The sequence below is a fragment of the Sphaerodactylus townsendi genome, linkage group LG02, assembly GCF_021028975.2.
Source record: "Sphaerodactylus townsendi isolate TG3544 linkage group LG02, MPM_Stown_v2.3, whole genome shotgun sequence".
Classification (NCBI taxonomy): Eukaryota; Metazoa; Chordata; class Lepidosauria; order Squamata; family Sphaerodactylidae; genus Sphaerodactylus; species Sphaerodactylus townsendi.
In genome coordinates, this window is record NC_059426.1 from 80,721,048 (window position 1) to 80,748,613 (window position 27,566).

The window sequence follows — 27,566 nt, forward strand, 5'->3', positions numbered from 1 at the left end:
ATTCATGTTAACTCTCTTCATAAGAACGCAATAAAAGAAGAGCCCTTCTGGGTCAAACCAACAGTCCACCTTGTTGAGCATTTTATTTCTTACAGTGCTCATTGAGGTGTTTCCAGAAAGCTCACCAAAAAATCCTGAAGGTAACAGCCCTTCCCCACTGTTTACTCCTCAGAAAATGATATTCAGAGGTGCACTGTGTCTTAACTTAGAGGCTTAATGGAGCTGTCACGGCTAACAGAAGCTAATAGATCTGTCCTGCATTGGTTAGTCTATTCCCCTCTTCAAGGCGTCCAAGCCACATCTCATGGCAGCAAACTGGATGTTAACTATCAAGAAGGATATACCAGTCGTATGGATTTTCGGTTTGTTGTCAGGGCATCGCTTGCTGCTTCATCCCCCTCCAGCATTATTTCTTCTTCCTTTTAAAAACTTTTTTGAAAGTTCTTTTTCCCCTTCACTTTAATCGCCTCGATTGACCTTGGATGGGGCACTTCAAAAGGTTTATTTATCAGCTATCATTGATAATGTATTATGATTGGCTAAGGTCCAGGCATTTATGTTAACTATGCATGATATAAATAAAATTTCACCTGCTCTGAATGTACTGCCAATCAATTTTATTGTGTCACGCAGCCCAATCTGGAGGTGGGCGGGGTAGAATCATTCCCTGGAGGTGGCATGGGCCTATGCTGACGGAAATGTCCTCTCTGAGGCACTTACCCTGGTGGAGAGCCAAATCAATTGGGTGCCCAGCCACTGGGGCACCCTGTGATATCTGGCCTCAAGGCTCTTCCAGTTCTACACCTCTTTTGAGATGGAGAGACGGGAATTACATACAGTATCCCAAATAAAGTTGCAGTAGAGCTATATAAGGGAATTCAGATGCTACTACTCTTACTTTCAATTTCTTTCTTACCTCTTAACATAGAATCTGCACTAATGCATATCTAGTTAATCATTTTCACTTATTTTCCCATTGCAACCCAAGTTCTCGTCATAACATGCTAGCTTCAAATCAACATTACATTTCCACTAGTAGATTGACTAGACAATTTGCTAAAGAAATGTTATCATCAAGTACATCCAGAAAAAGATGGGGACCTAGTTTTGTTCATTAAAAAAAAAGATACTTCGAGGTCTACAGTTTGCCAGGTGGCACAGAAATACGTGGCAGGCACTGCCTCTTGTTATTGGAGCACTGTGATGCATGGAATGAAACCTGCTAAGCTTTTCACTGTCCTTCAGGTACTAAAGGCACATGTCAGGCAAGAATTACCAACTCTTTATTATGGACAGCTCTCATTCAAGCGAAGTACTGTAACATAAGTCATTTGATATAACCATTTTGAATTGCCTTTTGGGTAGTCTGAAGCAACTCAAACCAAAGCTACTAAACTCACCTGAATCCAAGCCAATACATAAATAGAAGTTTAATAGCCATTTAGTCATTTACCACGATTAGAACAAATACTGCACCCGGGACTCTGCCTGCAATTACCTGTCCTTTAATTACTGGCTTGGCACCAATAGCTTTGTTTAGCTCCACAATTTCCTTAGCTGGCCCAGTAATGAGGGAGGTTCCAGTGTCTACAATAGCTTCACAGCCATCTTTGCATACAGTCAGGCCATTGTCAACATCAACTCTGTAAAAGAAAGACCATTCTATTAACAAATGCATTCAAAACTATCCGTTTTGGTACAGCTGAAATACAAGGCAGCTATTTAATCTATTTTTTTTAAAAAAACACACAGGAAAATATCGTTTTAATTTAAAAAGAACTGATGTAGGAATCTTAGTGGGTCCTGCAAAGAAAAAGGGTTTGGAGGGACATCTGTATGTGGAACACAACATAGAAAGAAGAGCTCTCTGATGTCAGGGAATACTTCCCCCTTCTTTCTCTTCTGCAGATTTGCTTTTATTGCCCAAATACTAGAAGTGAAAGAGGTCTAATCCTTAGAGACCGTGGAAAAACCAGGGGGACGGCTTCTACAGATAGGCAATCCTCAATTCACTTGGGTCCATTGGGTACAGGGCACAGAAGACCAGTAATGGCACATTTTGGTGAAAATCAATGTCCAATGCAGAAAGAATTATTCTGTAACTCCAGGTATAACTATACCACCATGTCACAGATGCAGGCTGTGACGAATGGACTTATACTGCATTCAGATTACAGGGTGGAACCGCCCCTGAAAGAGTTAAGCCCTGGCCAGCCCTGATTGGCCAGAGAAAAAAATGCAGATGCTATAAATACTGTCAGCCAGAGTGCTGAAGGGTTCTTTATTTTAAGTCTTTGGACTTTTTGGTTCTGACTGAGCGTATGTGCCTTCGGGTACTTTTGGTGACAGAGTGAGGAGAATCCGACCAGATCTCTCACTGCTGTGGTAGGAATCAAACATCTAAAACCCTGAGTCTTGGAGGAGTGTGTCCGCCCTTAGGTGTTTTGTTTTATTTTTGAAACAGTCTAAAAGTCTGTCCTCCAGTACAGGGAACATCAGTCTTGGGAGGCCCAGCTCCTGTGGCAGAGAAGCCAGATTTTGGGAGTGTGGGAGAGGGAGGCTGTTATGCCTGAATCCCACTGGGCGTAGGCTGAGTGTTTGATTGTTGTGGGGAGGTACAGCAGACTGAAGTTTTTATTTTATGAGGGAGTGTGAAACCTCCAGTAACATCTTAAGAAACATCTTTTCCTAAAGTGAACAATCTGAAGTAAGCGACACCTGCGAGTGTCCATTTAGTAACTGAAGTAAAGTGCCTGAAACCATTAAGCTTTTAAGAAACAAACCTACTCTGAAACCGTTAAGCTTAAGCAAACTCTCTCCGCAACCGGTACGCTTATTTCCTCTCCAGTTTATCTGAGAAGCCTCTTTGTTAACGCCAGCAAATAAAAGTTTTCAGTTTTTGTTCAGCTTTTAAAACCGTTCCAGTCATTATTATTTTTTTGTCTGTGTGTCTGTGTTCCCCAGTCAGGGTGGTGACCGTTGAAAAATCAGTTTTGTAGGGCTATATAAGAAAAGAAAAATATTTTTTTGGTGGCAGCGCAAAAGCAGAATATATAAGCGCTTTACGTTACACAGGCCCAAGGCTGCATTCACATTTTTATAATAGTTTTCTTGCTTATTTTCTTGTGCGCAAGAGGAGGCAACTCATTTCAGCCTATGTTGAAAGTCTGAATGTATTCTACCACATCTGAGAAGGGTTGGGGGGTCAGCCTGGCATATTCCGATCTTTTTCTCGCCTTGCACAAGCAGTTAAAGTCTCCCTATGGACTCTTTTTCTGATAGTAATTCCTTAAGCTGCAAATGTTTCTGACAAATGCTGTAGATTGTTTAGATATAGTATCCATACGAACTACATACACTTGCATATTTCTGAAACATAAGAAAATAACTCACTTATCCATGTGGACCTGCCAGTAAGCTTTGCGAGTGACATTCACATAGTTGAAGTCTCCAGTATAATATTGGGGATCTGTTCCTCCTAGAAGCAGTTCTCCTCCAGTTTCTCCTTTGGGGTCCCTTGAAAAAAAAAAAGCATACAAGCACAGGAACAAAAATCAATACAAATAAGAAGACAGAGGGAGCTCCGTATCCTCTAAAAATATGATTTAAGAACATAAGAACATAAGAAAGAGCCTGCTGGATCAGACCAGAGTCCATCTAGTCCAGCACTCTGCTACTCGCAGTGGCCCACCAGGTGCCTTTGGGAGCTCACATGCAGGAGGTGAAAGCAATGGCCTTCTGCTACTGCTGTTCCTGAGCCCCTGGTCTGCTAAGGCATTTGCAACCTCAGATCAAGAAGGATCAAGATTGGTAGCCAGAGATTGACTTCTCCATAAATCTGTCTAAGCCCCTTTTAAAGCTATTCAGGTTAGTGGCCATCACCACCTCCTGTGGAAGCATATTCCAAACACCAATCACACGTTACGTAAATAAGTGTTTCCTTTTATTAGTCCTAATTCTTCCCCCCAGCATTTTCAATGTGTGCCCCCTGGTTGTAGTATTGTGAGAAAGAGAGAAAAATTTCTCTCTGTCAACATTTTCTACCCCATGCATAATTTTATAGACTTCAATCATATCCCCCCTCAGACGTCTCCTCTCCAAACTAAAGAGTCCCAAACGCTGCAGCCTCTCCTCATAAGGAAGGTGCTCCAGTGCCTCAATCATCCTCAGTGCCCTTCTTTCCACTTTTTCTATCTCTTCAATATCCTTTTTGGGATGTGGCGACCAGAACTGAACACAGTACTCCAAGTGCAGTCGCACCACTGCTTTATATAAGGGCATGACAATCTTTGCAGTTTTATTATCAATTCCTTTCCTAATTATCCTCAGCATAGAGTTTGCCTTTTTCACAGCTGCCATGCATTGAGTTGACATCCCCATGGAACTATCAACTAAGATGCCCAAATCCCTTTCCTGGTCTGTGACTGATAGCACTGACCCCTGTAGCGTGTATGTGAAGTTTGGATTTTTTGCGTTTATGTGAATTTTGGAATTTTTTTTGTGCATCACTTTACATTTTGCTACATTGAATTGCATTTGCCATTTCTTAGCCCACTCACCTAATTTATCAAGGTCCGCTTGGAGCTCTTCGCAATCCTTTGCGGTTCTCACCACCCTACATAATTTGGTATCATCTGCAAACTTGGCCACCACACTACCTACCCCTACTTCCAGGTCATTTATGAATAGGTTAAAGAACACTGGTCCCAAAACGGATCCTTGGGGGACACCACTCCCTACATCTCTCCATTGTGAGAATTTCCCATTTACACCCACTCTTTGCTTCCTGTTTCTCAACCAGTTTTTAATCCATAGGAGGACTTCCCCTCTTATTCCTTGATTGCTGAATTTTCTCAATAATCTCTGGTGAGGAACTTTGTCAAAAGCCTTCTGGAAATCCAAGTAGACAATGTCTGGTTCCCCCTTATCCACATGCCTGTTTACACCCTCAAAGAACTCTAGTAAGTTTGTAAGACAGGATTTGCCTCTGCAAAAGCCATGATGACTCTTTCTCAGCAGGTCTTGCTTTTCTACATGTTTTATAATTTTATCTTTAATGATAAATTCTACTAATTTACCAGGAACAGATGTCAAACTGACTGGCCTGTAATTTCCCGGGTTCCCCCCTAGATCCTTTCTTAAAGATTGGTGTGACATTGGTCATCTTCCAGTCTTCAGGGATGGAGCTTGATTTCAGGAATAAGTTGCATATTAAAGTGAGAAGATCAGCAATTTCATGCTTGAGCTCCTTAAGAACTCTTGGGAGAATGCAATCTGGGCCAGGAGATTTGGTAGCATTTAGTTTATCAATGGCTGCCAGAACTTCTTCCTTGTCTACCACTATCTTTGCTAGTTCCTCGGATTCGCCTCCTAAGAAGCATGGTTCAGGTGCAGGAATGTTCCTCACCTCCTCTTGGGTGAAGACAGATGCAAAGAATTCATTCAGCTTCTCTGCAATCTCCCTGCCATCTTTTAGCACACCCTTTGTTCCTTTGTCATCTAACGGGCCTACCGCTTCCCTTGCTGGCTTCCTGCTTTTGATGTACTTGAAGAACTGTTTGTTGCTGGTCTTGATGTTTGCAGCCATGCATTCCTCATAATCCTTTTTGCCTCCCTTAAAGCTAACTTGCTTTTCTTTTGCCACCATTTGTGTTCCCTCTCATATTCTTCATCAGCCAAACTGGACTTCCATTTTCTAAAAGACATTTTCTTTTTTCTGATAATTTCCTCAACCTCTCTTGTTAACCATGGTGGCTTTCTTTTGGACTGGGTGCTGCCTTTTCTAACCTGTGGAACACATTCCAGCTGAGCTTTTATTACTGTGTTTTTAAATAACCTCCAAGCATCCTGGACAGTTTTGACTCTCTTGATTTTCCCTTTCAGCTTCCCTTGCACTATCCCCCTCATCTTTGAGAAATTTCCCTTCTGAAGGCGAATGTAACTACATTAGTAGTTGCCACTTGTTCGCATGCTGAGATACTGAATCTGACAGCATTGTGGTCGCTGTTCCCTATCGGCTCAACAACACTGACTTCCTGCACCAGGTCCTGGGTCCCACATAGAATTAGATCTAGGATCACCTCTCCCCTGGTTGGTTCCACAACCATCTGCTCTAAGCCACAGTCATTTAGCATATCCAGGAATGCTCTCTCCTTACTATGACCTGAACATGCATTTTTCCAGTTTATATGGGGATAGTTAAAATCACCCATTACCACTACATTTTTGTTTTTGTGGGCCTCTCTAATTTCTTTTTCCATCTCAGAATCCTCTTGTGCACTTTGGTCAGGGGGACGATAATATATTCCTAATATTAAACTGTCCTTCACACCTGGTATTGATATCCACAGTGATTCTGTAGGGGAACCAGCTCCCCTTGCATTGTCTATTTTATGTGATACTATGCTCTCTTTGATGTAAAGGGCAACTCCACCCCCAATGCGCCCTGTTCTATCCTTCCTATAGAGCCTGTAGCCTGGTATAACAGCATCCCACTGGTTCTCCTCATTCCACCATGTCTCTGTAATGCCCACTATATCAAAGTCCTCCTTCAAAACTCAGTACTCCAGCTCCCCCATTTTAGGTCGAAGGCTTCTACTATTGGTATAGAGACACCTGTATACCCTGTCTCTGTCCTTAACCTGGGATTTATGTGCTTTACCCTCAAGTCTTTTGTAGACACTATCCCTTGTCACGTGCACATTGCTATGTTCCTTGCTTGTATGTGGTTGATTTAGAGATAAACCTCTCTCTCTGTCTGCATCCCCACAGATACTGTATTCCAAACCAAAGTCACCTCAGCTCCTGTTGGCTTTCCCCCAGGGATCAGTTTAAAAACTGTTCTGCCACCTTTTTAATGTTGAGCACCAGCAGACTGGTTCCTCTTTGGTTAAGATGAAGCTCATCCCTTTTGTACAGGCCTGCCTTGTCCCAAAAGGTTCCCCAGTTCCTGACAAATCTGAAACCCTCTGCCTTAAACCACCTTCTCATCCACGCACTGAGACCCTGTATCTCCCCTTGCCTAGCTCGCCCTGCGCGTGGAACAGGTAGCATTTCTGAGAATGCCACCTTGGGGGTCCTGGACTTCAACCTGTTACCTAGCAGCCTAAATTTAGCTTCCAGAACCTCCTGGCTACATTTCCCAATGTCGTTGGTGCCAATGTGGACCACAACTGCCGACTCCACCCCAGCACTGTCTAAAAGCCTATCTAGACTATCTATATTTCCAAGAGGACTTCCAAAGAATGCCACAGTTCATTTTGTGGATGTTATTAGGAGAATGGACCATACTTACTAGGAAGGGTCCTTCTCCTTGGGGATAGGATGCCATCTTCTTGGGTGGTTTAATACCCCTATCTCCGGGAGGCAGGAACCTGAATTTTCAACTTCCTGTCTTGTCCTTGCCCTCAATTTGAGCCAGTATACAACTGACACAGCCGCTAACCTTGGAACCTCAACAAAAAATACTTAGGAAAAAACACACAAAACAACCACAAACCTCATAGAAATAATATAGTCTACCTAACTTGTTAACTATCAATTGACAGATAACGGTCAATAAGAGGAGAAGAGCACTTCTGGATCATATGTCTACAGGAGGGCCAAGATGGCCTCCTATACCCCAGGAGAAGGACCCTTCCCAGTAAGTATCCAATGGTCCGTTCTCCTAGAGATGGAGGCCATCTTGATGGGACCTCCTACAGCAGTGTCCTCCAACAGGGAGGGTTAGACATGATCATCCAGAATGTGCTCCTGTCATAGGTGAAAGGAGGAACTAGCCTTGGGCTTGAATGTTGGGTCTGTATGCAGGATCACCCTGTCAGGGTGAAATATACAGAAATTTGAGTTGACGGAAAGGGCTTGCAATTCAGATACCTGTCTGGTTGAGGTGATGGCCACCAGGAATAGCTTTCATCCTTAGCCACTTGAGGTGTATGGACTGCACGGGTTCGAACGGAGACTTGGTCAATGCAGAAAAAGTGGAATGAAGCCTCCATGAGGGGAATCTATGCAATGCTGGTGGTTGTGTTTGGCGCATCCCATTTAGAAATCTAATGACATCCGGATGCCGCAATGTCGGTACCGTGTGAAAATCCAGCCAGACTGTAGAAAGGGCTGCCACTGTCTTCTTAACGTTGAGCTTCGCAGACCTAGCTTGATCCCTTGCTGTAGAAAGTCCAGAACTGAAGCTAGCTTGAGTCTAGTCGGGTCCAGTTGATGTTTGGTTGCCCACTGCACGAATGCTTTCCAGGAGGCTTTATAGATTCTCACCGTGGCCTGATGTCTGGAAGACAGTAGAGTGTCTGTCACAGTGTCTGAATAGTCCTTCTTAAGTTTTTCCTGCTCAACAGCCACGTGGTCAATCAAAACCAGTCTGGATTTGGATGATTTACAGGCCCCTGAGAGAGTAGGTCCGGTCAGCTCAGTAGTTGAAAGGACGGTTCTATTGCCAGCTCTTGGATGACCGAGTACCAAGGACACCTTGGCCACGCTGGGGCTACTAGGATGGCCATGGCCTGTTCCGACATGATTTTCCTCAGAAGTTTTGGAAGAACAGGCACTGGAGGAAAAGCGTATAGCAACATCGTGGGCCACGGGACCATCAGGGTAGGCGGTTGCCTCCAAGAATCTCTTGACTCAACTGTTCTCTTTGGTGGCAAAAGATCTATTGTCGGCTTTCTGAATTTTTGACACATCATCTGGAACATCTGACCGTTTAGGGACCATTCAGCATCTCTCACCTTCCTGTGGCTCAGCCAGTCCGCCATCACATTCAGATTGCCCTGGACGTGTTCTGCAAGGAGAGACAGCATGTTGACCTCTGCCCAGGTGAGTATTTTGCACACCTCCTGATGGAGTTGGGATGACCTCGATCCGCCTTGGTGATTTATATATGTCTTGGCCAAGATGTTGTCTGTTCGAATCAAGATGTGACGCTGACTGATGGTCCGTTGGAAACTCTGCAGGGCTAGGCAGGTAGCTCTGACCTCCAGAATGTTGATAGGGAGCTGAGCTTCTTGTTGCGTCCATTTGCCTTGAACATATTGACCGTCCAGGGTGGCTCCCCACCCCTGAAGACTCACATCTGTGAAGATCTGTGGCCTGTCCAGAAAGAGAAATACCTTCCCTGTATTTAGGTGAGCCCTGACCATCCACCAACTGAGATCTGATTTCAGAGTGTAGGGGATCTTCAACATTCAATCTCTCTTCTCCGTGATGTCATCCTGATACGGCCGGAGGAACTGTTGAAGGGGCTTGGCGTGCAGCCTGCCCCACTGTAATAGATCAATTGTCAAAAGGCTGGTCAGCTGTAGAAGACAGAATCTGGAGCTGTGTATCACAGAGGCTACTGTTCTCTGAATTTTGGTAATCTTTTTGTTGGGAATGAAGAACGCGCTCTCTGACGCCGATATCAGTGCTCCCAGGTGCTCCATTTTTGTCCTGGGCATTAAGGAACTTTTCCCCCCAGTTGATTACAAACCCAAGCCTTTCCAGTACCTCTGTGACTAGACCGAGGTCCCTGAGTGCCTCTTCCTGTGATCTTGATTGGATGAGGATGTCGTTGAGGTAAGGATAGTGATGCACACCCCATTTACGTAGGAATACAATGGGTACTAGGAACACCTTGGAGAACACTCGGGGTGCCGTGGCTAGGCCGAAGGGCAGTGCTCCGTATTGGAAGTGACTTTGTTGGAATGCAAATCGCAGGAACTGGTGGTGTGCTGGGTGGATAGTTATGTGTAGATAGGCCTCGCTGAGGTCTAAAGAAGCCAGCTGGTCTCCATGTCTCAGTGCTTCTGCTATCGTTCTGAGTGTCTCCATCCTGAACTGCCACACCTTGATGTGCTTGTTGATATAACACAAGTTCAGGATTGCACGCCAATCCCCATTCTTCTTTGGAACGGTAAAAAAGTGAGAGCAAACTCCCAAATTTTTGTCATTCTCTGGGACTCTCTCTATAGCTTGGATTTCCAGTAGATGTTGGATTGCAATCATCGTTCTGCGTGCTTTGACTGAGAGAGGATTCAGCAAGGACGGGATGAACCAGAGTCTTGGGATGCGGGAGAACTCTATGGTGTAGATCTGAGAAGCAACATCTCGATCCAGCGATCTACATGACTTCCCTGCCAGGCCGACTGGAACAGAAACAGGTGGCTGCCTGTTGGGATGCTGGTGTAGTCATGCTCTGGTGGGTTTGTCAGAGGTGGAGAACTTGCCGCCCCTTCCAAAGGCCTGAAAGGATCCCCTGCCACGAAAGGAGTGGTTGGGTTGCCAAACCAGCTTCCTGCTGCCCCATGCCGAATGCTTCCCATCTCTGGCAAACCTGGGTAAGGTCCTCTGTGTACGGAAGAAAGTTCTGGAAGACCTTTGCGATCATACAGCTTGAACGAACTTGGGCAGTCTTCCACTTGTCCTTGCCTTCCACCAGGATCTGTTCCAGTTCCTGTCCAAATAACAGGTCCCCCTGGAACGCGTAGCCTGCCATGACAATCTTGGAGTGTTGGTCCATTTGCCACGCATGGAGCCACGTGTTTTGTCTAGCAACCGCAGAAGCAGCCATAGACCATGCAGCAAAGGACATGGCATTGAAGGTCGAGTTGACTAAGAAGGAGTTCATCTGAAGGACACACTGCAATCCCTCACGCATGCCCATCTCCTCTGGAGGGACCATATCCAGAAGACTCTTAAGCCATACGATGGAAGCTCTAGCCAGTATTGAGGATGCTACCAATGCCTTAATGTTTGCTGCCATCCACTCATAGGAACGCCTGAGTGTTGCATCAGCCCGTTTGTCCAGCGGGTCTCTAGGTGACCCATCTCCCTCCTTAGAGACTAAGCCTCCTAACTTCAGGCCTACAATTGGAGTGTCCATAAGAGGAACGCGTAGCATCCTGTTGAAGAATTCTGGAACAACATACAACTTTTTGGCTAGGGCAGGCAGCCCTTTACTGGAGGCTGGACTCATCCAATCCTTCCTTTTATTCTCAAAAAGTTCAGGGACTGGGAAGCAGACAGGCCTTTCTTCCTCTACTGGAAAATAGATCCTGTTTCCCTTGGGTCTGCCCTTGATAGGTTGGCTGGAGGCTGCATTAAGGCCAGGAGGATCCAGTGCATCCTCTGGATCTTTCAAATCCAAGGCTGCAATTGCCTTGGTGACCGGGAAGGCCAGGTCATCCACCTTGAAAAACCTATTTGATTGTTCATTGGGATCAGGGAGTAATTCTTCTGCCTCTGAAAAGTGTCCCTTCACTTCCCCCTCCTCCTCCTCCTCCTCCTCCTCACTATATAGATCCTCCCCTGAGAAGGTAGCATCTCTATGAGACTGCCTGGAAGACCTGGGAGGAAGATCCTCAGGGGATCTGGGATGAGGGGAGACTACCTGGTCTCCTGCCTAACTCTGGAAGTGGACTTTTCTACTGCTGCACTGACCATTTTAGACAGCAGCTGCACAAACCCTGGGATGAAAACCCCTGCCATCCCAGGGCACTTCCCTCCACCATCTGGCCCCCTGTTTCTTCAGCTTCAGGGGAAGAACAAAGGCCGCCCCCCTGGGAACTGGAATGCTCTTGCCTGCGACTAGAAGATTCCAGTAGTTCCCGCAGTTGGAGCTTGACTGCCTCTTCTGCTCTAAAGCCCTCCATCCCCAGAGCAGTCAAGAAGCTCAGCTCCAAGTCCCCTGCGCTCCATCTCTCGTTTTCCCCCTCAGCGTGGTGCTCAGGAGCGCCGGAGCAGCATTTCTCCGGCACCCGCTGCCTTTTGGAGGGAGGGAGAGGCGCTGCTTTGTCCCGTCCAAAGCTAGCCCCGCGGCTGCTTGAGGGGAGATGGTCTCTGGTACTGTTTTGGTAAAGGTCTCCTGCTGGGGAGCTGACATGTCCTTGAGCATAAAAAAGGTGCCAAAAACCTTCCCTGCTCAAAACCTGACAAATGAAGACGGATAAGAGAAATAGGGCAAGGCTACCTGGGTACACACAGACAAAGGAAACACAAGCAAGAACACCTAAAACACACAAAGACAGGGCCCTAATACTCAAAACTCCAAGTTGCGACTGGAGGTCCTTGCTCTCCTGATAGAGGAAGGAAAAATACTGGCTCAAAATGGAGGGCAAGGACAGGAAGTTGAAAATTCAGGTTCTTGCCTCCTGGAGATAGGGGTATGAAACCACCCACCAAGATGGCCTCCGCCTGCAGGAGAAACACAACAGAAATACAACAAACATCCTGTCTCCCACATCTTTGTAAAGATTCTGTCTACAGTCAGACTTGCAGTCCATCACAACAGCCTTCATACAATCTTGGTTTCAATTTTTACTTAAAAATGTGGTAGGGAAGGTTTATAAATAGGCTCATGATTTCTATTTAAACACACGCAAGTTGTTTCTTTTTAAAAAATCCCTGTGTTTAAAAGTTTTTTCTTTTAAAACAATCCCTGTGTTCTTTTTAAAAAATCGCTGTGTTCAGAGCAGTAATGTGTGTAAGACATCCATATGTTGATCTCTTATGTTCCTGTTTCTCTTGCAGTGCTTCATCACAAATATGATTCCTCCAAGATTATTCACAGAATTATGGTAATGATAGGCCAAAATAGACCCAAAATTACAGATTACATAGGACATGGCATAAGCCCACAGAACTCAAAGGAATATTTTTATATAGAGGGGCCTCTGTGTATTTTCTTAAGAGGGGATTTTAACAGTTTAGATTAGGGCTGCAATCCTCAGACAGAGCAAATAAGCCCATCTGAACTCAGTGGGACTGAATGCAAATAGCTATATCTTAACATGGGCTACATGCCTGATATTTATCACCTAAAACATGTTCTTCTGAAGAACTCAAGAGTGCCCATACATGGCTTCCAAGGTGGTTAACCATCAAGGTTGCTTACGGGCCACACTTGTTCAAGTTCACTGGTATTCTTTACAGGTCTTATAGACTCACAATTTTTACCCCAACATAGTACTTATTCTCTGGCGCCCTATGCTCTTATATGTACACATTTACACCTTTCAATCAAAGAAGAATGAAGTGCTTCATTTTGCAGAAGGGCCTTCATATTTGACTTGTATGCCACTTATATGAACTGGCCACAAGGATGAAAAGAATTCAGGTAACAACATATATTTATGTCAAATCCAGCATTACCTGTTGAGATAAAAAGAGAATATGTTCTTTTCCAGCATTTTTTGATCCATCACACTGTCAAAGAAAGGTTTTGCCTTCTTCACTGAGATCTTGGGGAAAGCCATGCCCAGGATGCCATCAAACTTAGCAGCAATGAACGTGATCCCAGGTTGGCGGGTAGCTTCACCAAATAGTTGATTCTTAACTTTCAAGTCGCCCAACTGAAAAAAAGCAGTGATAAGGACACATTAAGAAACATAATTTAACAAATAGGTGGGATACTTTAATCCAAGTGCCAGAATCTCTACACTATTGTGATGCTAGCCAGACAAGATGGACAAACAGAGGTGTATTGAAACTCATGGACATACCACATGTATTCAATCCAAAGAAAACAAAAGCTGGGAAATGGCCCAAACGTACTTCAGTTGGTTTCTCAGAAGCTACCTCACCACCTTAGCAGGATTAATGTCAACAGCATTTTCTGCACTCAAATCATGTTATAGTAATTCTGAAGGTTGCTTTAGGTTAGGGGTGGGTGTCTGTGTAATAGCTACAGCTGTTCCTTCTAGTCTCTTGTCTGTCATTTTCCTAGTGATCCCTCCTTTTTGACCAGTGTTTTAATTACTGTTTTAATGTTTTTGTACATATCTTAGTTGTTTTTAACTGTGTTCATGATGTGTGTACTTTTGTTGGGGGGAAGGACTGATTTTAATGGTTTTAAAATGTACTTTGGTCACATTATGAAAAGATAAAAATCACAGGAAAAGCCTTAATTCACACCTGTCTTTTAAAAGAATGAAAGAGTATTTAACAGCTAGGACTACAAATAATATTTTTTTCTTAAAAACATCAAGGCTTAAATGGCTCAGAGAAGTGCTGACATCATACTAACCGTTACAGTATCTTGGCTGAGATATCCTGAAAGGCTCCCAGTACCATAATGGATGGCAAAGTCAGTTCCATTTTTTACGTATGTGCTGGATTTGGAGGAATCATATTTGTGATGCAGCACTGCAAGAGAAGCAGGAACACAGGAGATCAACACATGGATGTCTTACACACATTACTGCTCACACTGAATACAGGGATTTTTTAAAAAAAGAAACAACTTGCATGTATTTAAATATAGACCATGAGCTTATTTATAAACCTTCCCTATCACTTTTTAAAATTAAGAATTGAAGCCAAGATTGTATGAATGCTTTTGTGACGGACTGTGAGTCTGGCTGTAGACTGAATGCTTACATTTCAGAGTGGGGAAATAAACTCCCTAGGAACAGGGAAGCACCCTGATGGAATACCCTAACCTGCACTCTGATTGGTGTAGCAACTGGATGACTCAGAGAGGGACGAGGATATCTCTCTGACAGAAAATGTTTAAGATGCTTTTGGATTTTGATTCCTATGAGTGAACATTTACTGCCCTAACTGTGTGTCAAAACATATCTACTCTGAGGGTGTAGTTCAGTTAGAGTGTAGATCAGACTGATAATAAGATGTCAGAATGAGCTGAGAAAGCAAATAATATGCAGACGAAGAAAACTGGTTGTTTTATTTATGGATCAAAATTGAGCTGGAAGACAAGAGACTTTCCGCAAGTGACCATAAATATGAACAGGGATAGAAACAGATCTTCTAGTACAGAAAATAATTGCTGAACAGGATTATCCACATTAGGTGGATTCCATCTGGTGTATTTGGGGTTTGCTTTAAGTTTCACTTCAGGAGTGAGATTTATGTTTGAGTTGGGTAGCTAATAAAGTCAAGGCTGTGTGTGTGTACTGTGAAAGGGAACCAGCTGGTTAGGACCCAAGGGCTGTGATAATCCATTATCCAGTAACATCAGTAACAACAAACTGCACCATCTGAAGAAAAAGCTCTAAAAAAATTCTTAGCAATTGAAAATGAAACTTATAAAGCCTAATTAGGATCTGTGCCAGTGCCTGAAAGCTGAAAACTAAACTGAAGTTGTATATATTTATATATTTATCTTCTGCCTATTTTCCATCCAGCTAAGTTTTCTCCTATTCCATACCATCTTTTAAATAAATAGACTGGGATGGGTCTGAAGTATCCCATTACCATAACTAGGTATGCACATTAAAGAAGTCTGACTGCCATCTACTGGCAACTGTTATTTTTCCAGTCTTTTGAATCAATGAAACTTCAAGTATGGCAAAATGGCTACCAGCAGAAAATTCTTCACATGGATGCATTAATACAAATTACTTTCTAAGGGTGTTCTACCACATGGGGAATTAGATGGATTTGGCAAGAATATTTTGAAATAGTAGTCCCTGGTTGGTTCTTTGCTCGAGACAGAGTAAACTGGGAGGTAGATACATGTGATATTTTAAGGAAGCTTAATTTAACAGGAGTTTCATTCCCCATGATATACATATCTTACCTCTGTCCATTTCCTATTTCTGAAATACGTTTTTGAAATAAAGTGCTGAAATCTGCAAAAGCAGGTGAATGAATGTATATTCAGAGGCAGGACCTTCTCTTTCAAACTGTTTTGAAGGTGCAATCCTATGCAGAGTTACCCTAGTTTAAGACCACTGATTTTAATTGGCTCAGACCAGAGTAACTCTGCATTAGAAAGCATTTTAAATATGAAAAACCTAACTGTCTGCATCCTACAGCAATTGATTCTTGGAAACATATAAAGGGAATACTGAATGGATAAAGGAAAAGCATAACAACTAGGGGATGGGGTGGTTTAAAAATCTGAAAAATAATAAATAAATAAATAAATAAATAAACTACAAATACAATGAAGATAGACTACCACTCCCTCCCTTAAACTTTTAAATGTGGACCTTCCCCATGCAAAGAATAAAGTAGTTTAAAGTAATATTTGTCAGCACCCGGTAGGCTGATTCCACCCAGGGCAAATAGTGTAGGACACTATATAACTGTTTTTTTTGGGGGGGGGACACTTCGTAAAGGTCCTGCCCCCAAAACGAGCCTGCCCCGTTTTATTTTCCCCAACCCGGGTTCTTAGAAAATTGCTAAAATAGTGATCCTTTTGAAAAATTGCAGGCTGGAGCTGCTCCCATGCAAATGGCCAAGCAGGAGATGCTTTATTTCCCTCCCTTCCAACACATCGTCCATGGTCAGGGAGAATCTGCCTGCCATTGCCCAGTCATTGCAGGAGGCCCCTTTCCCTTTTTTAAAAAAAATTGTGGGTAGTATCTGCGTAGCTGCGCAGGTACAGCTGATCATATCATGGGATAATCAGCATGGCTGTGGGGATTCCTTTCTGCATGCCTGCGCAGCTATGCATGTGTTGCAGGAAATTTTTTAAAAAGAAAGAAGTGTCTCCGTGTGAACTCATGAAAACAACCTGGACTGTTTTCATCGGCTCTAATTGCTTCCTGCATGAAACACGTGTGAACAGGAAAACAGGAAAATGGGTTCCTTTATCACGACTACAGATATGTAAGCATAGGACAGCAGTTAGCATTAACCAAGTTCTGTTAATTTTAAAAAGTTTACTTTTTTAATGAGTCATGGCCAGTATATGAATACCATTTCCCCACATACATACACATTCCAAATGTCCTCACAATACTTTCCAGTAGGTTCTGTGTCTCAGCAATGAGTCATGGCCAGTACAATTGTATCATTTTGGAGAATATGCAACTTGGAGGATGAGATAAAGGTGTTTATCTCTCCTAAGCAACATACAGTTGCATCAAATATCCTGGTTCTTAAAAATAACATGTGTAGGGAAAAAGCAAACTTGGGAAAAAAGCACTAAAAATACTGAAAAATAATCATTAGTTTCTTAAAATAAAATCCACAATGAATGAAATGATAAATTTTGAGTTTTAAAGTTAGCTGTAAGAATTTAGTAGTTAAGATAAGATGTGGTTATCACAGAATTATAGAGTTGGAAGAGACCACAAGGGCCATCCAGTCCAACCCGCTGCCATGCAGGAACACACAATCAAAGCACTCCTGACAGATGGCCATCCAGCCTCTGTTTAAAAACCTCCAAAGGAGGAGATTCCTCCACTTGCCAAGGCAGCATAGTTCACTGTCAAACAGCCCTTACCAATCAGGGCTAATGTTTAGGTGGAACAACCATTGGTACTTACCTATGAAATGTCCTTCTCTTCTGAGTGGAAGGAAGAAACCTTGTGGGCATTTCCCACCATCCAATCAAGGAGGCAGGAAATGATTTTTTTCTCCCCTGGGAAGAAGTGGGAACTCTGAAAGCAGTAGCCTATTAACAACTAAAACTATATAACACAACCTTAAATTTGGGAAAGGAGGAAATGGATGAGCAAGTGCTTCTCAATGGTAACTAGAACAATAACATTAGGAAACAAGATGCAAAAAAGAGAGATAGACATGAAACCGAATGTATTAGCAAGACAATGACAGAAGGAAAAGGACTCTTCACAGGTAAGTATGAATGGTTGTTCTCCCCTGAGCCAGAAAACATTTTGTGGTATCTCTGGGGGCAGTGTCCCTTTAAGAGGGTCTCTTGAGGAGACAGAACATGTTGTAGGACTTTGCACCTGAAGGCTACATCTGCAAAGCTGTACACATTTATTTTATAGTGTCTAATGAACACTGAAATGGAAGACCAGGTGGAAGACTTCCACACCTCCTCCACCGATGCATTTTTGCAAAATGCAGTATTAGCAGCCGCACCCTTACTAAGCAGGCAGTGGTGCCCTGAGGTGGTTACAACTTCTGAGCCTAGTATGCCTTGATAATGCATGATTTCAAGCATCGGCTGATGGTGCAGCTTGAGACTGCTTTACCTAAGTTGGGTGGAGAGACAGAGTACTTGCTCTCTGTGGAGCCTGTTCACCTTTGGTCTGAACATCAGATCAGGTCTCAGGATGACTTTGTCCTTGTGGAACATACACAGCTCCAGATGAACAGACAGCTCCGAGACATGTCAAGCAAATGTAGTACTCACCAGGAACGTGGTCTTCCATTTTGAGTTATTTTAGGGAAATCTGGCTAATCGGTTCAAATGAAGGTTTGGCAAGTGTGTTTAAGACTGTGTTCAGTCTCCAGGCAGGAAAGTGATGCTTCTGAGGTTTATCCCTAGTCCTGGCACCCTTCAAAAACCCAATGATGTTCGGATGTCTGTTAGTTTGCCATTTTCCCAACCGAGGAATTACCGTGGATAGGGCGGCAACTTGCTGCCTTGGGGTAGAGACATGGAGCCCTGAATCCAGCCCATCTTGCAGAAAGAAAGCTCAGGAGAGAAGTCACCTCTGGAGTTATGGGGTTGATCTTGTTGCTCCTGGTCCAGCAGACAAAGGCTTTCCAGGTGATATCGTAAATGCAGTTGGTGGAGCTCCTTCTGGAGGACAGCATGGCTTGCATGACACTGTTCGAGAGACCGTCAGCTAGAATGGAGTTCCTTTCAACTACCAGGTGGCTAGTCTCAACTTTCCTGGATCCAGGTAATAGATGGGCCCTTGGTGTAGCCATGTCCCAAGCGTTCAGAATCTCCAGTGGAGGTAGAACTGACAGCAGTTGACGTGTCATGTACCAAGGCCTTCTCACCATTTGGGGGCCATGACTATCACTTCTGCTTATAAGATGGCTACTTTCCACAGGAAGGACTGACAAGGAAGGAAAGACTGCCTACCAAGATCACAGGTCTTTGGTTGGATGTCCTCCACTTAGGCTCCCCAACCTTGGAAGCTGGCCTCTGTGAAGACTTGGACTTGATGTGGTATCAAGTAGCACTTGCCCTGAAGGAGATTTGAGGACTTTGTCCATCAGCTTAGGTGGCATTTACCTGTTGAAGAACCTGAATTGGGACTGAGCACTTCTGGATGATGTTGTGTTGGTGGGGGGCTAACAGCTTCTGGAGGCTTCTGATATGGAATCTCCCCCACTGAATGGCATCCATGGTAGAAGTCAGAAGTCCCAGGAGAGAGGACAAGGCCATGAGGTTGGAGAATCTGCTGTGGAAGGTGTTCAACACCAGTTCCCTAATTTTTGTCATCTTCTTTTGGGGTATAAAGAATGTGTTGACTGAGGTGTTGACGATAACCCCCCAGATTTTTAAGCCTCTCAGTAAGTACAAGCGAGCTCCTGGAGAAGTTCACTAAGAATCTTGTAAATAAGTTAAAACTTATTATATGAGTCACTCTCTGCCTGGGTAAGTCGGGTACCAGATAAGAATGTCATCTAAATATGGATGGAGATGGACATTGGACTGCCAAAGGAGTACCACCAGGTTCTCTAGAAGCTTTGAAAAGACTTGAGGGGCTAAAGAGAGGCCAGATGGAAGGGCTCTGAACTGGTAGTGAGCAGAGGCTATGCAGAAACAAATATATTTCCTGTGTCCAAGAAAGCTGGGGATGAGGAGGTACGCTTCCCTGAGGTTGATGAAGGTGAGAAATTAAATATGGCTACCATGTTACCCCTTAGCCTTTTCTTCTCCAGATTAAGCATACTCATCTCCCTAAATCTCTCCTCATAGGGCATGGATTCCAGACGTTTTACCATTTTGGTGACCCTCCTCGGGACACACTCCAGCTTGTCAATATCCTTCTTGAATTGTTGTGTCCAGAACTGGACACAGTATTCCAAGGAAGGTCTGACCAACACAGAATATAGTTGTACTATGACACTTTACTGCTATTGAATTGCCCATAATTGCATTGGCTTTCTTAGCTTACAACTTCATAGAGAGGGATTTTTCTTGTAAACTTCACATCTGTACATTATATGTTACATACATGTTCCATCAGATGTGCATGCCAATCAGAGCCATCCCACCATGTGGATGTGAAGGGTCTTTGGATGGGATACATGCATAGAAAATTCCTCTCACATACCAAATGGGCACCTATTATAGTCTCAGCTGTGCATCTATGGAGACTGTAGAGCTGAGCTCCTCAGCTCATTCCGTGTAGAAAAAGTATGCAGAGGCCCTTTCATAAACTTTCTGGAGCAGCTTTCCTGTGGAATTATTCTATGCAGCTTCAGTGCACAAGTAACCCAGCCACATGGCCAGGGCCAATCAGAGACACAGGAAAGCAGCAGCCTGCCACACAGGCTTGTGAAGAATATCTTTTGCAGAAATGGGGAAGTGCAAACAACCTCCTGAATGACTTCTCAAGTTTTGCACCCAAATATATGAAGGAACCATTAAGATCTTTCTAGATACTTACAGCAAGCAATGTCCAACAAGTGACAGTGCACTGAGGGCACCCAGAGGTTGGATGATCCAGTGTCAAAGACTACAGTAAATGTCTGTGGTGGTGTCCCAATGCCAATCTCTCCATAATACTGAGCCTGAAGAGTGAGACATAAAGACAAAGGTGAGATCTCTGCCAGTGAAAATTCCAGACAAATTTATATATGATCAAAATGTATACCATGTTTGTGGAATTACTCGACAGACTGCAATGCTGTTACCACAAGTGAACTTCAAACATAACATTTTGTCTGTGAGGTGGATTCCGCATGGGCTAAAAACAGCAGTGTGAAAAATTTAAACCATTTTACACCGTTTTCACACCATGGTTTTTGGCCCATGTGGAATCTGCCTGAGAAATTGACTTTAGAGAAGACATAAGTCAGTGAATACTTTAGTGCAAAAAGCAAATTCCCACATCATCTCACTGTGTGCGTGTGTGTGCGCGCATGCGTGTGTGCGTGCATGTGTGAAGGGCTGTCAAGTTGTAGCCAACTTATCGGAATCCCAAAGGTTTTCAAGGGAAGAGACTAACAGAAGTGGTTTGCCATTGCCTTCCTTTGCAAGGTTTTCCTTGATGGTTTCCCACACAAGTACGGACCCTGTTTAGCTTGCAAGATCTGACAAGATCGGGCTATACTGTATCATTTCACAACCCTAATCTGAAGAACTATTTGAAGTTTCTGAAGAAGTGAGCTGTGACTCATGAAAGCTCATACCATGCCAGAAATTTTGTTAGTCTTCAAGGTGTTACTGGATTCTTTGCTAACTTCACATCCCTATCCCACTTAGAAGAAGTAAACCAAAATATACTATAAGAATTGCCTACAGAATGATCTGGTAATTCCTAGTGCAAGCCAAAAAGAATGTAATTTAAAAAAAGTGAAATCAATGCCAGAACATTATTCAACACATTTTGGCTCCCTGAATTCCCACTTCTTAGCCTGGTCTTGGAACAGTTGAGGAGACAGGCAAGCAGAATTCTTCCAGACGTTAACAGTCTCTGTGGTTCTTTATTGTGACTATGCTCCTCCAAGACAGCAGAAATCATTCCTTAAGAATCAGACATTCTCCTCTCTCACAAACACACACATAAATTCCATATGCAAGTTATTTGGATGGTGAGAGTTCTAGTGGAAATCACTATAAATTAGCAATGCACTGCTATAATAAATGACATGTATGGAGAGGGAAGGCTTGTATTTTGTGCAAACCTTGTGGAGGATGCAGTGAATCTTGTCATGTCCTCTGTCTCACTGACCTTCACCACACAAAACTTTTACCCTAAATTTTTTTTACAACATGTAGCACTTTATAACATGTAGTACTTCATCATTTATCCCCTGGGGAAATGTAACCATGCGTCCGTGCAGGCAGTGATTGGAGCCCACGTAAACAATCCGGGTTATTGTTGCACCTTCGCACAGAGACACATCTTTTTGAAAATTTAGTTCTCACTGATGCATACCTATGCACACATGCACAAATGAACTCCCACAACCATGCTGATGTTTCAAGATACGATTATCTGCACCTGCAGATCGAAATTTTAAAAAAGAAAAATGGAGGAAAAAATAGCACCTCCTGCCTGGTTGTTTGCTTGCAAGTGGCTACGACCCAGAATTTTTTAAAAGACTCGCTAATAGAGCGATTCTCAAAAACCTGGTTTGGGGAAAATAACACGGGGCAGACTCATTTTAGGGATGAGAGCTGTGCGAAGTTCCCCCCACCCCCAATGGGTTGTTTTCATTCTAAACCTGTGTTCATTGGCCCGTGTGGAGCAGGCCTTAGTCTGACTCTGGGGAAAGGGCAGGTTGGTGTGGGTGGAGCACTGTGTGTGAGAGAGGATACAACCTAGTTGCTAGTCATTAAAAGTCTGAGCCTGGGATAACTAGAAAAGTCTAACTACGCTCTGAAGTCATAACCAGTTCAAACTTTTGTGCCTTAGCCAGGTTTCTACCTGGAGACTTGTGCTGCTGATTTGTTCCTTTAAGACACAGGTGTCAAACTTACGGCCCTCCAGATGTTATGGACTACTGGCAGGGGATGATGGGAACTGTAGTCCATAACATCTGGAGGGCCGCGAGTTTGACACCTATGCTTTAAGACCAACCTATGAATAAACACATATTCTAAGTTGTTTATATACTGATCCAGCCTCAGGGATATCAGTAATCTCCCTGTGCACCACAAACCTTACCTCACAGCACCAAACTCAAAGCCTATGCACTCGCTGCCTGTAGATCACCTGAAAACTGAGGAGTTTATAGTTCAAAATGGACCCAGATCCTAAAAATGTTAGGAGGCTGTGTGAATCCTCTCAGAAAGAAAAAAAAATCTTGTCAGTCCCCACAATTAGCTCTTCACATTACATTTCACAAATCTTAAGGTACACAAGTATGTTCCTTGCCCTTAATGAAGTTTACAATTAACCTACACTTAAGGAATCCACAGGTTCTGTCCATCAGGCAAAACAACTGTCTATCAGTCTTGATATGAAGTGACAGGTGGCACTGGAAGGAAAAAATGTCTCTTTGTCACATTTTTCTCATCCTTCCTCAGCTCAGGCATATGATTCTCCTCCGTTTTATCTTCACAACAAGCTAGAAAGATGGCCAGTGGTGGCACTTTGGCACTCCAGATGTTATGGACTACAATTCCCATCAGCCCCTGCCAGCACGGCCAATTGGCCATGCTGGCAGGGGCTGATGGGAATTGTAGTCCATAACATCTGGAGTGCCAAAGGTTTGCCACCACAGGGCTAGGCTGAGAGAATGGCAGGCCCAAAGTCATCTGGTAAGCTTCCATAGCAGAGTGGGGGACCTAGGTATACTAAGTTCTAGTCCAACACTTTAACCACTACATCATATTGACTCTCAGTGTACCAAGAGGAAGAGGTATTACATTTTCCAGGCAGTACACTTCTGCATTTCCTTTCTCATGTATCTGGAAAGCATGCCGCACTTGGTATGCGTGATCATTATTTTGTGTGAAAAACACATTTTCCAGCTTCAGGATACACAATATGTTCCTTTACAAATCTGGATTTCAGGTATCATCATGCACCATGGCTGGAAAAGAAGTGTGTTTCAGAAAAATGGTGATGACACATATCACACAGTGCGTTTGCCTGTTTCAGAAAAATGGCGATTGCACATATCACATAGTGTGTTTTCCCATTATTCAGGATACAAGTGCCAGAAATGCAACAGCTGAACAGGGCTGTAGACAACATGTTAAGCAGGGGGGAAAACAAGAGAAACTAATAGCCAAGTGATGAACATTATAATAGTTTTTGCATTTGGGTACCATGTTTCCCGAAAAATAAGACAGGGTCTTATATTAATTTTAGCTCTAAAACATGCATTACAGCTTATTTTCGGGGGATGTCTTATTTTTTGTACCCTAGGGGCATAGCACCCAGGGGGCGGGGGCATTCCATGGCATGGGAGGGATACAGAGCCCAGGGCAAAATGGCAACCAGGCCTATCTGCCACACCACCCACGAGATCATGCCCCCCTGCCAGGCCAGATCATGAGTACCTCAGATGCCCAGTCTACACACAGGCTTGTTAGCTCTGTGCATTAAAAATGAATTTAATTTTTTTAACAGCATACCCATGCTCTTAAAAAAATTAAATTCATTTTTATTTTTATATCCTGCCCATCCCAGAAGGGCTCAGGGTGGCAACAACATATTAAACCTACATTACAGTTAAAATCATAATTTTAAAAATGCTCGCCAGAACTTAAAAGATAGCCCAAAGGCAGGACCATGCCTGCTAAAAGACAATCTTTTTTAATGCACAGAGCCGGCAGGCCTGTGTGTAGCCTGGGTGTCTGAGGCACTCGTGCCTGGCCTGGCAGGGGTGTGTGGCCTTGCAGTGGGGTCATTTTGTGACACCCCCCCCCCCATGCGACCTACAACGGTGGTGCCAGGGACCCTATAACCAGAGCTTATTTTTAGAGTAGGGCTTATATTTCAAGCATCCTCCAACAATACTGAAAAATCATGCTAGGGCTTATGTTCAGGGTAAGTCTTATTTTCGGGGAAACACAGTCGTTCATCTTAGCAAACCACTTCAAGACACATAACCTTTTCCCAATTTAGTTTTGGTAGGGTATTGTGTGAAAACCACATCATGATTACAAAGGAAAATGAAATGAAGCCAAGAATATGGAGTTCTTACAAAACCTAGAGACACAGAATCAGATTATGTTTTTTAAAGTGGTATTAATTTTCAAAAGCTGACTCAGGTGTCCTGATCTTGTAGGCTGAAAGGGAGGGGGTGTTAGAGGAGTGGCAGCAACCTGGCTAGAAGGTTTAGGCTTCAGGCTAATTTGGGAGTTTCTCTGTGAACTTGCACACATACATAAGAAGGCCACCCGAGCTTCAGGGAAAGTGTAAAACCAAGCCAGTTTTTCAGGTTTAATCCTGACTGGTTTAGAAGTTGGTAGGAAGGCTTACTCTTATGAAAAACATACTAACATTCACTGAACAGCCATTCTGAAAATGGCCTTGATACCTAGGTAAATTATATCAGTAGTTTCTGATCCTTCCAGTTCCAAGAGGAGTATTTAGCATTAGTTGGACTAAGCATAGCAAGATATGAGAAGTATTAATAATGCACGTTTGTACTGTTGTGGAGGTGGACTAGGTGTGGCTGCCAGTCTGCTTCAGGCAGAATCTACTGGAGAGAATTCAGCAGGCAGCAGTTGTTCTTAAAACTCAAGTACTTCAGACGTGTGATATAATTATTTTCTCCTTTGCTTCATCCTTTTCTAAAGCAGTGAACACGCATGTTTTAATCTGCATAAGATCAATAGTGATTAATTTCTGAACAGTTGTCATGAGCAGCAATAACATTAAGGAATTTCCCCTCTTATTTGTGTATTTCTAATGTGAGAAACCCAACTGATAGCCCTGACAGTCACACAGGTAGTGCAGCAGTGTATACTGGCAACTCAGGCAAGAATGCCAAAATAGAATCATCATGGTACCTCAGCATAACTATAGGTATGACCTGCCCTGGGGACAAAGATCTGCACTTTTGAAAGTCTATTACAATCCCTAAAGGAGCAGTTAATGAACCTTCACATTAACCTATGCAAATAATCCCCTTCCCGACAACATTAATTAGAAAAATGAGAGGTTTTTCTGAATTGTGTTTCTAGAACCGTCTTTCTCAAGTAGTATATTTTGAGAAGAGCTGAAGAGCCACCATGTCAGATGCACCCATCCTTAACAGAAAGGAAGGCCAGTAGTGGTCCTTCCTCTCTTCCACTGCATAATGACATCAGTCAAGGGAAGGGAGAAGAGACACACTAGGATTCCCAGTCTGCACAAGGCTGACATGCATTAAAAAATTCCAGAATAATCACTATTGACCTGAAATCCTAACTTCATAATCTTGAATGAAAAAGCAAAGATGATAGTGCACTGCCATGAGGTTAATATTAACCAGACTATTCTAAGGTTAAAAGCCTACCTGAGGTTTTGGAAATGAACATCAGAAATGTTTGAGAAGATGTGTAGAACAGCACCGAAACTGAACTTAATTAAATTATACACAAATGTGATATTAAGAAATTAGGGATTTGTAGCTGTTACCACCATTTCAAAGAAGACAAAAAATCCAAACTTCACATACACGCTACAGGGGTCAGTGCTATCAGTCACAGACCAGGAAAGGGATTTAGGCGTCTTAGTTGATAGTTCCATGGGAATGTCAACTCAATGCATGGCAGCTGTGAAAAAGGCAAACTCTATGCTGGGGATCATTAGGAAAGGAATTGATAATAAAACTGCAAAGATTGTCATGCCCTTATATAAAGCAGTGAGATGGAGCCGCGCGGAGTACTGTGTCCAGTTCTGGTAAGCCCGCATCTCAAAAAGGATATTGAGGAGATAGAAAAGTGCAGAGAAGGGCAACAAGGATGATTGAGGGACTGGAGCACCTTCCTATGAGGAGAGGCTGCAGCGTTTGGGACTTTCTTTAGTTTGAGAGGAGGCTGAGGGGGGGATATGATTGAAGTCTACAAAATTATGCATGGGGTAGAAAATGTTGACAGAGAGAAATTTTTCTCTCTTTCTCACAATACTAGAACCAGGGGGCATTCATTGAAAATGCTGGGGGGAAGAATTAGGACTAATAAAAGGAAACACTTCTTCACGCAACGTGTGATTGGTGTTTGGAATATGCTGCCACAGGAGGTGGTGATGGCCACTAAGCTGGATAGCTTTAAAAGGGGCTTGGACAGATTTATGGAGGAGAAGTCGATTTATGGCTACCAATCTTGATCCTCTTTGATCTGAGATTGCAAATGCCTTAACAGACCAGGTGATCGGGAGCAACAGCCGCAGAAGGCCATTGCGTTCACATCCTACATGTGAGCTCCCAAAGGCACCTGGTGGGCCACTGCGAGTAGCAGAATGCTGGACTAGATGGACTTTGGTCTGATCCAGCTGGCTTGTTCTTATGTTCTTATGTTCTTAAGACAGTATCTTAGGTCATTTTACTAGTGATACTCTTGCACACCTCAGAAAAGTGATTTTGTATCCCCTCAGACATGAGAATATGTGGAAGGGCTTGTGCACACATTCTACAGTAATCTAAAATGCTGGAGAGAGGGGAAGGAGAATCAAACTTCACTGCATAATGAAAAACTGGGGGAGGACCTATAAGAACACAAACTGTTAAGAAATAATATCCAATTGTACGTCCACCCACAGAAAATGTTTTTATCATCACCTGTTGAAAAGGACTTCTGTCAATACTCAGTAAGTCTTTTGCTAGAGTGACTGGGCATCAACAGGCTGCTATCTTCTTAAAAGTTATGAGTTCTTAAAAGTTATGAAGTCAGGGAACCCAGTTGTAATTGGTTGGAAATCTAGACCTAGGACAGACCACACAATAGCTGTTGCCTTCATGGAGCAAGAAAAAAATGTTAGACAACTCTGCATCATTAAGGACAAAGGTAATGTAGAATAGTGCAAGACTGGATACTCCTCAGAGAAAGACAGAATCTAGTTTCCATAGGATGTCTTTGTTTTCTAAAGAAGAACAATGTTAGGATAAAGTGAGAGTCAAACTACCATGGGAGATTGAAGGGTATTTATAGAAGACGTGTTTCATAACCACAGTCAGAGGTATTTGAACAGATGCATTAAAATGCTTTTAAGGGAGACAAAAACTGAATGAAGATAGTTGTATAAACGAAAATGACATACCCATCATACTGGCCTTTTATGCAC

At 43.2% G+C, this 27,566-nt stretch overlaps 1 protein-coding gene across 1 annotated transcript in view; it reads right to left on the minus strand.

Annotated features, from left to right (window-relative positions):
* CTSD (cathepsin D) overlaps positions 1–27,566 on the minus strand; it is a 49,975-nt gene that overhangs the window by 8,871 nt on the left and 13,538 nt on the right. The window contains exons 3-7 of the mRNA XM_048484433.1: positions 20,286–20,409; positions 14,015–14,133; positions 13,141–13,340; positions 3,394–3,516; positions 1,499–1,643 (exon numbers count right to left, since the gene is read on the minus strand). Of these exons, the coding sequence (XP_048340390.1) occupies positions 1,499–1,643; positions 3,394–3,516; positions 13,141–13,340; positions 14,015–14,133; positions 20,286–20,409 (711 nt within the window). The remainder of the gene's footprint in view (positions 1–1,498; positions 1,644–3,393; positions 3,517–13,140; positions 13,341–14,014; positions 14,134–20,285; positions 20,410–27,566) is intronic.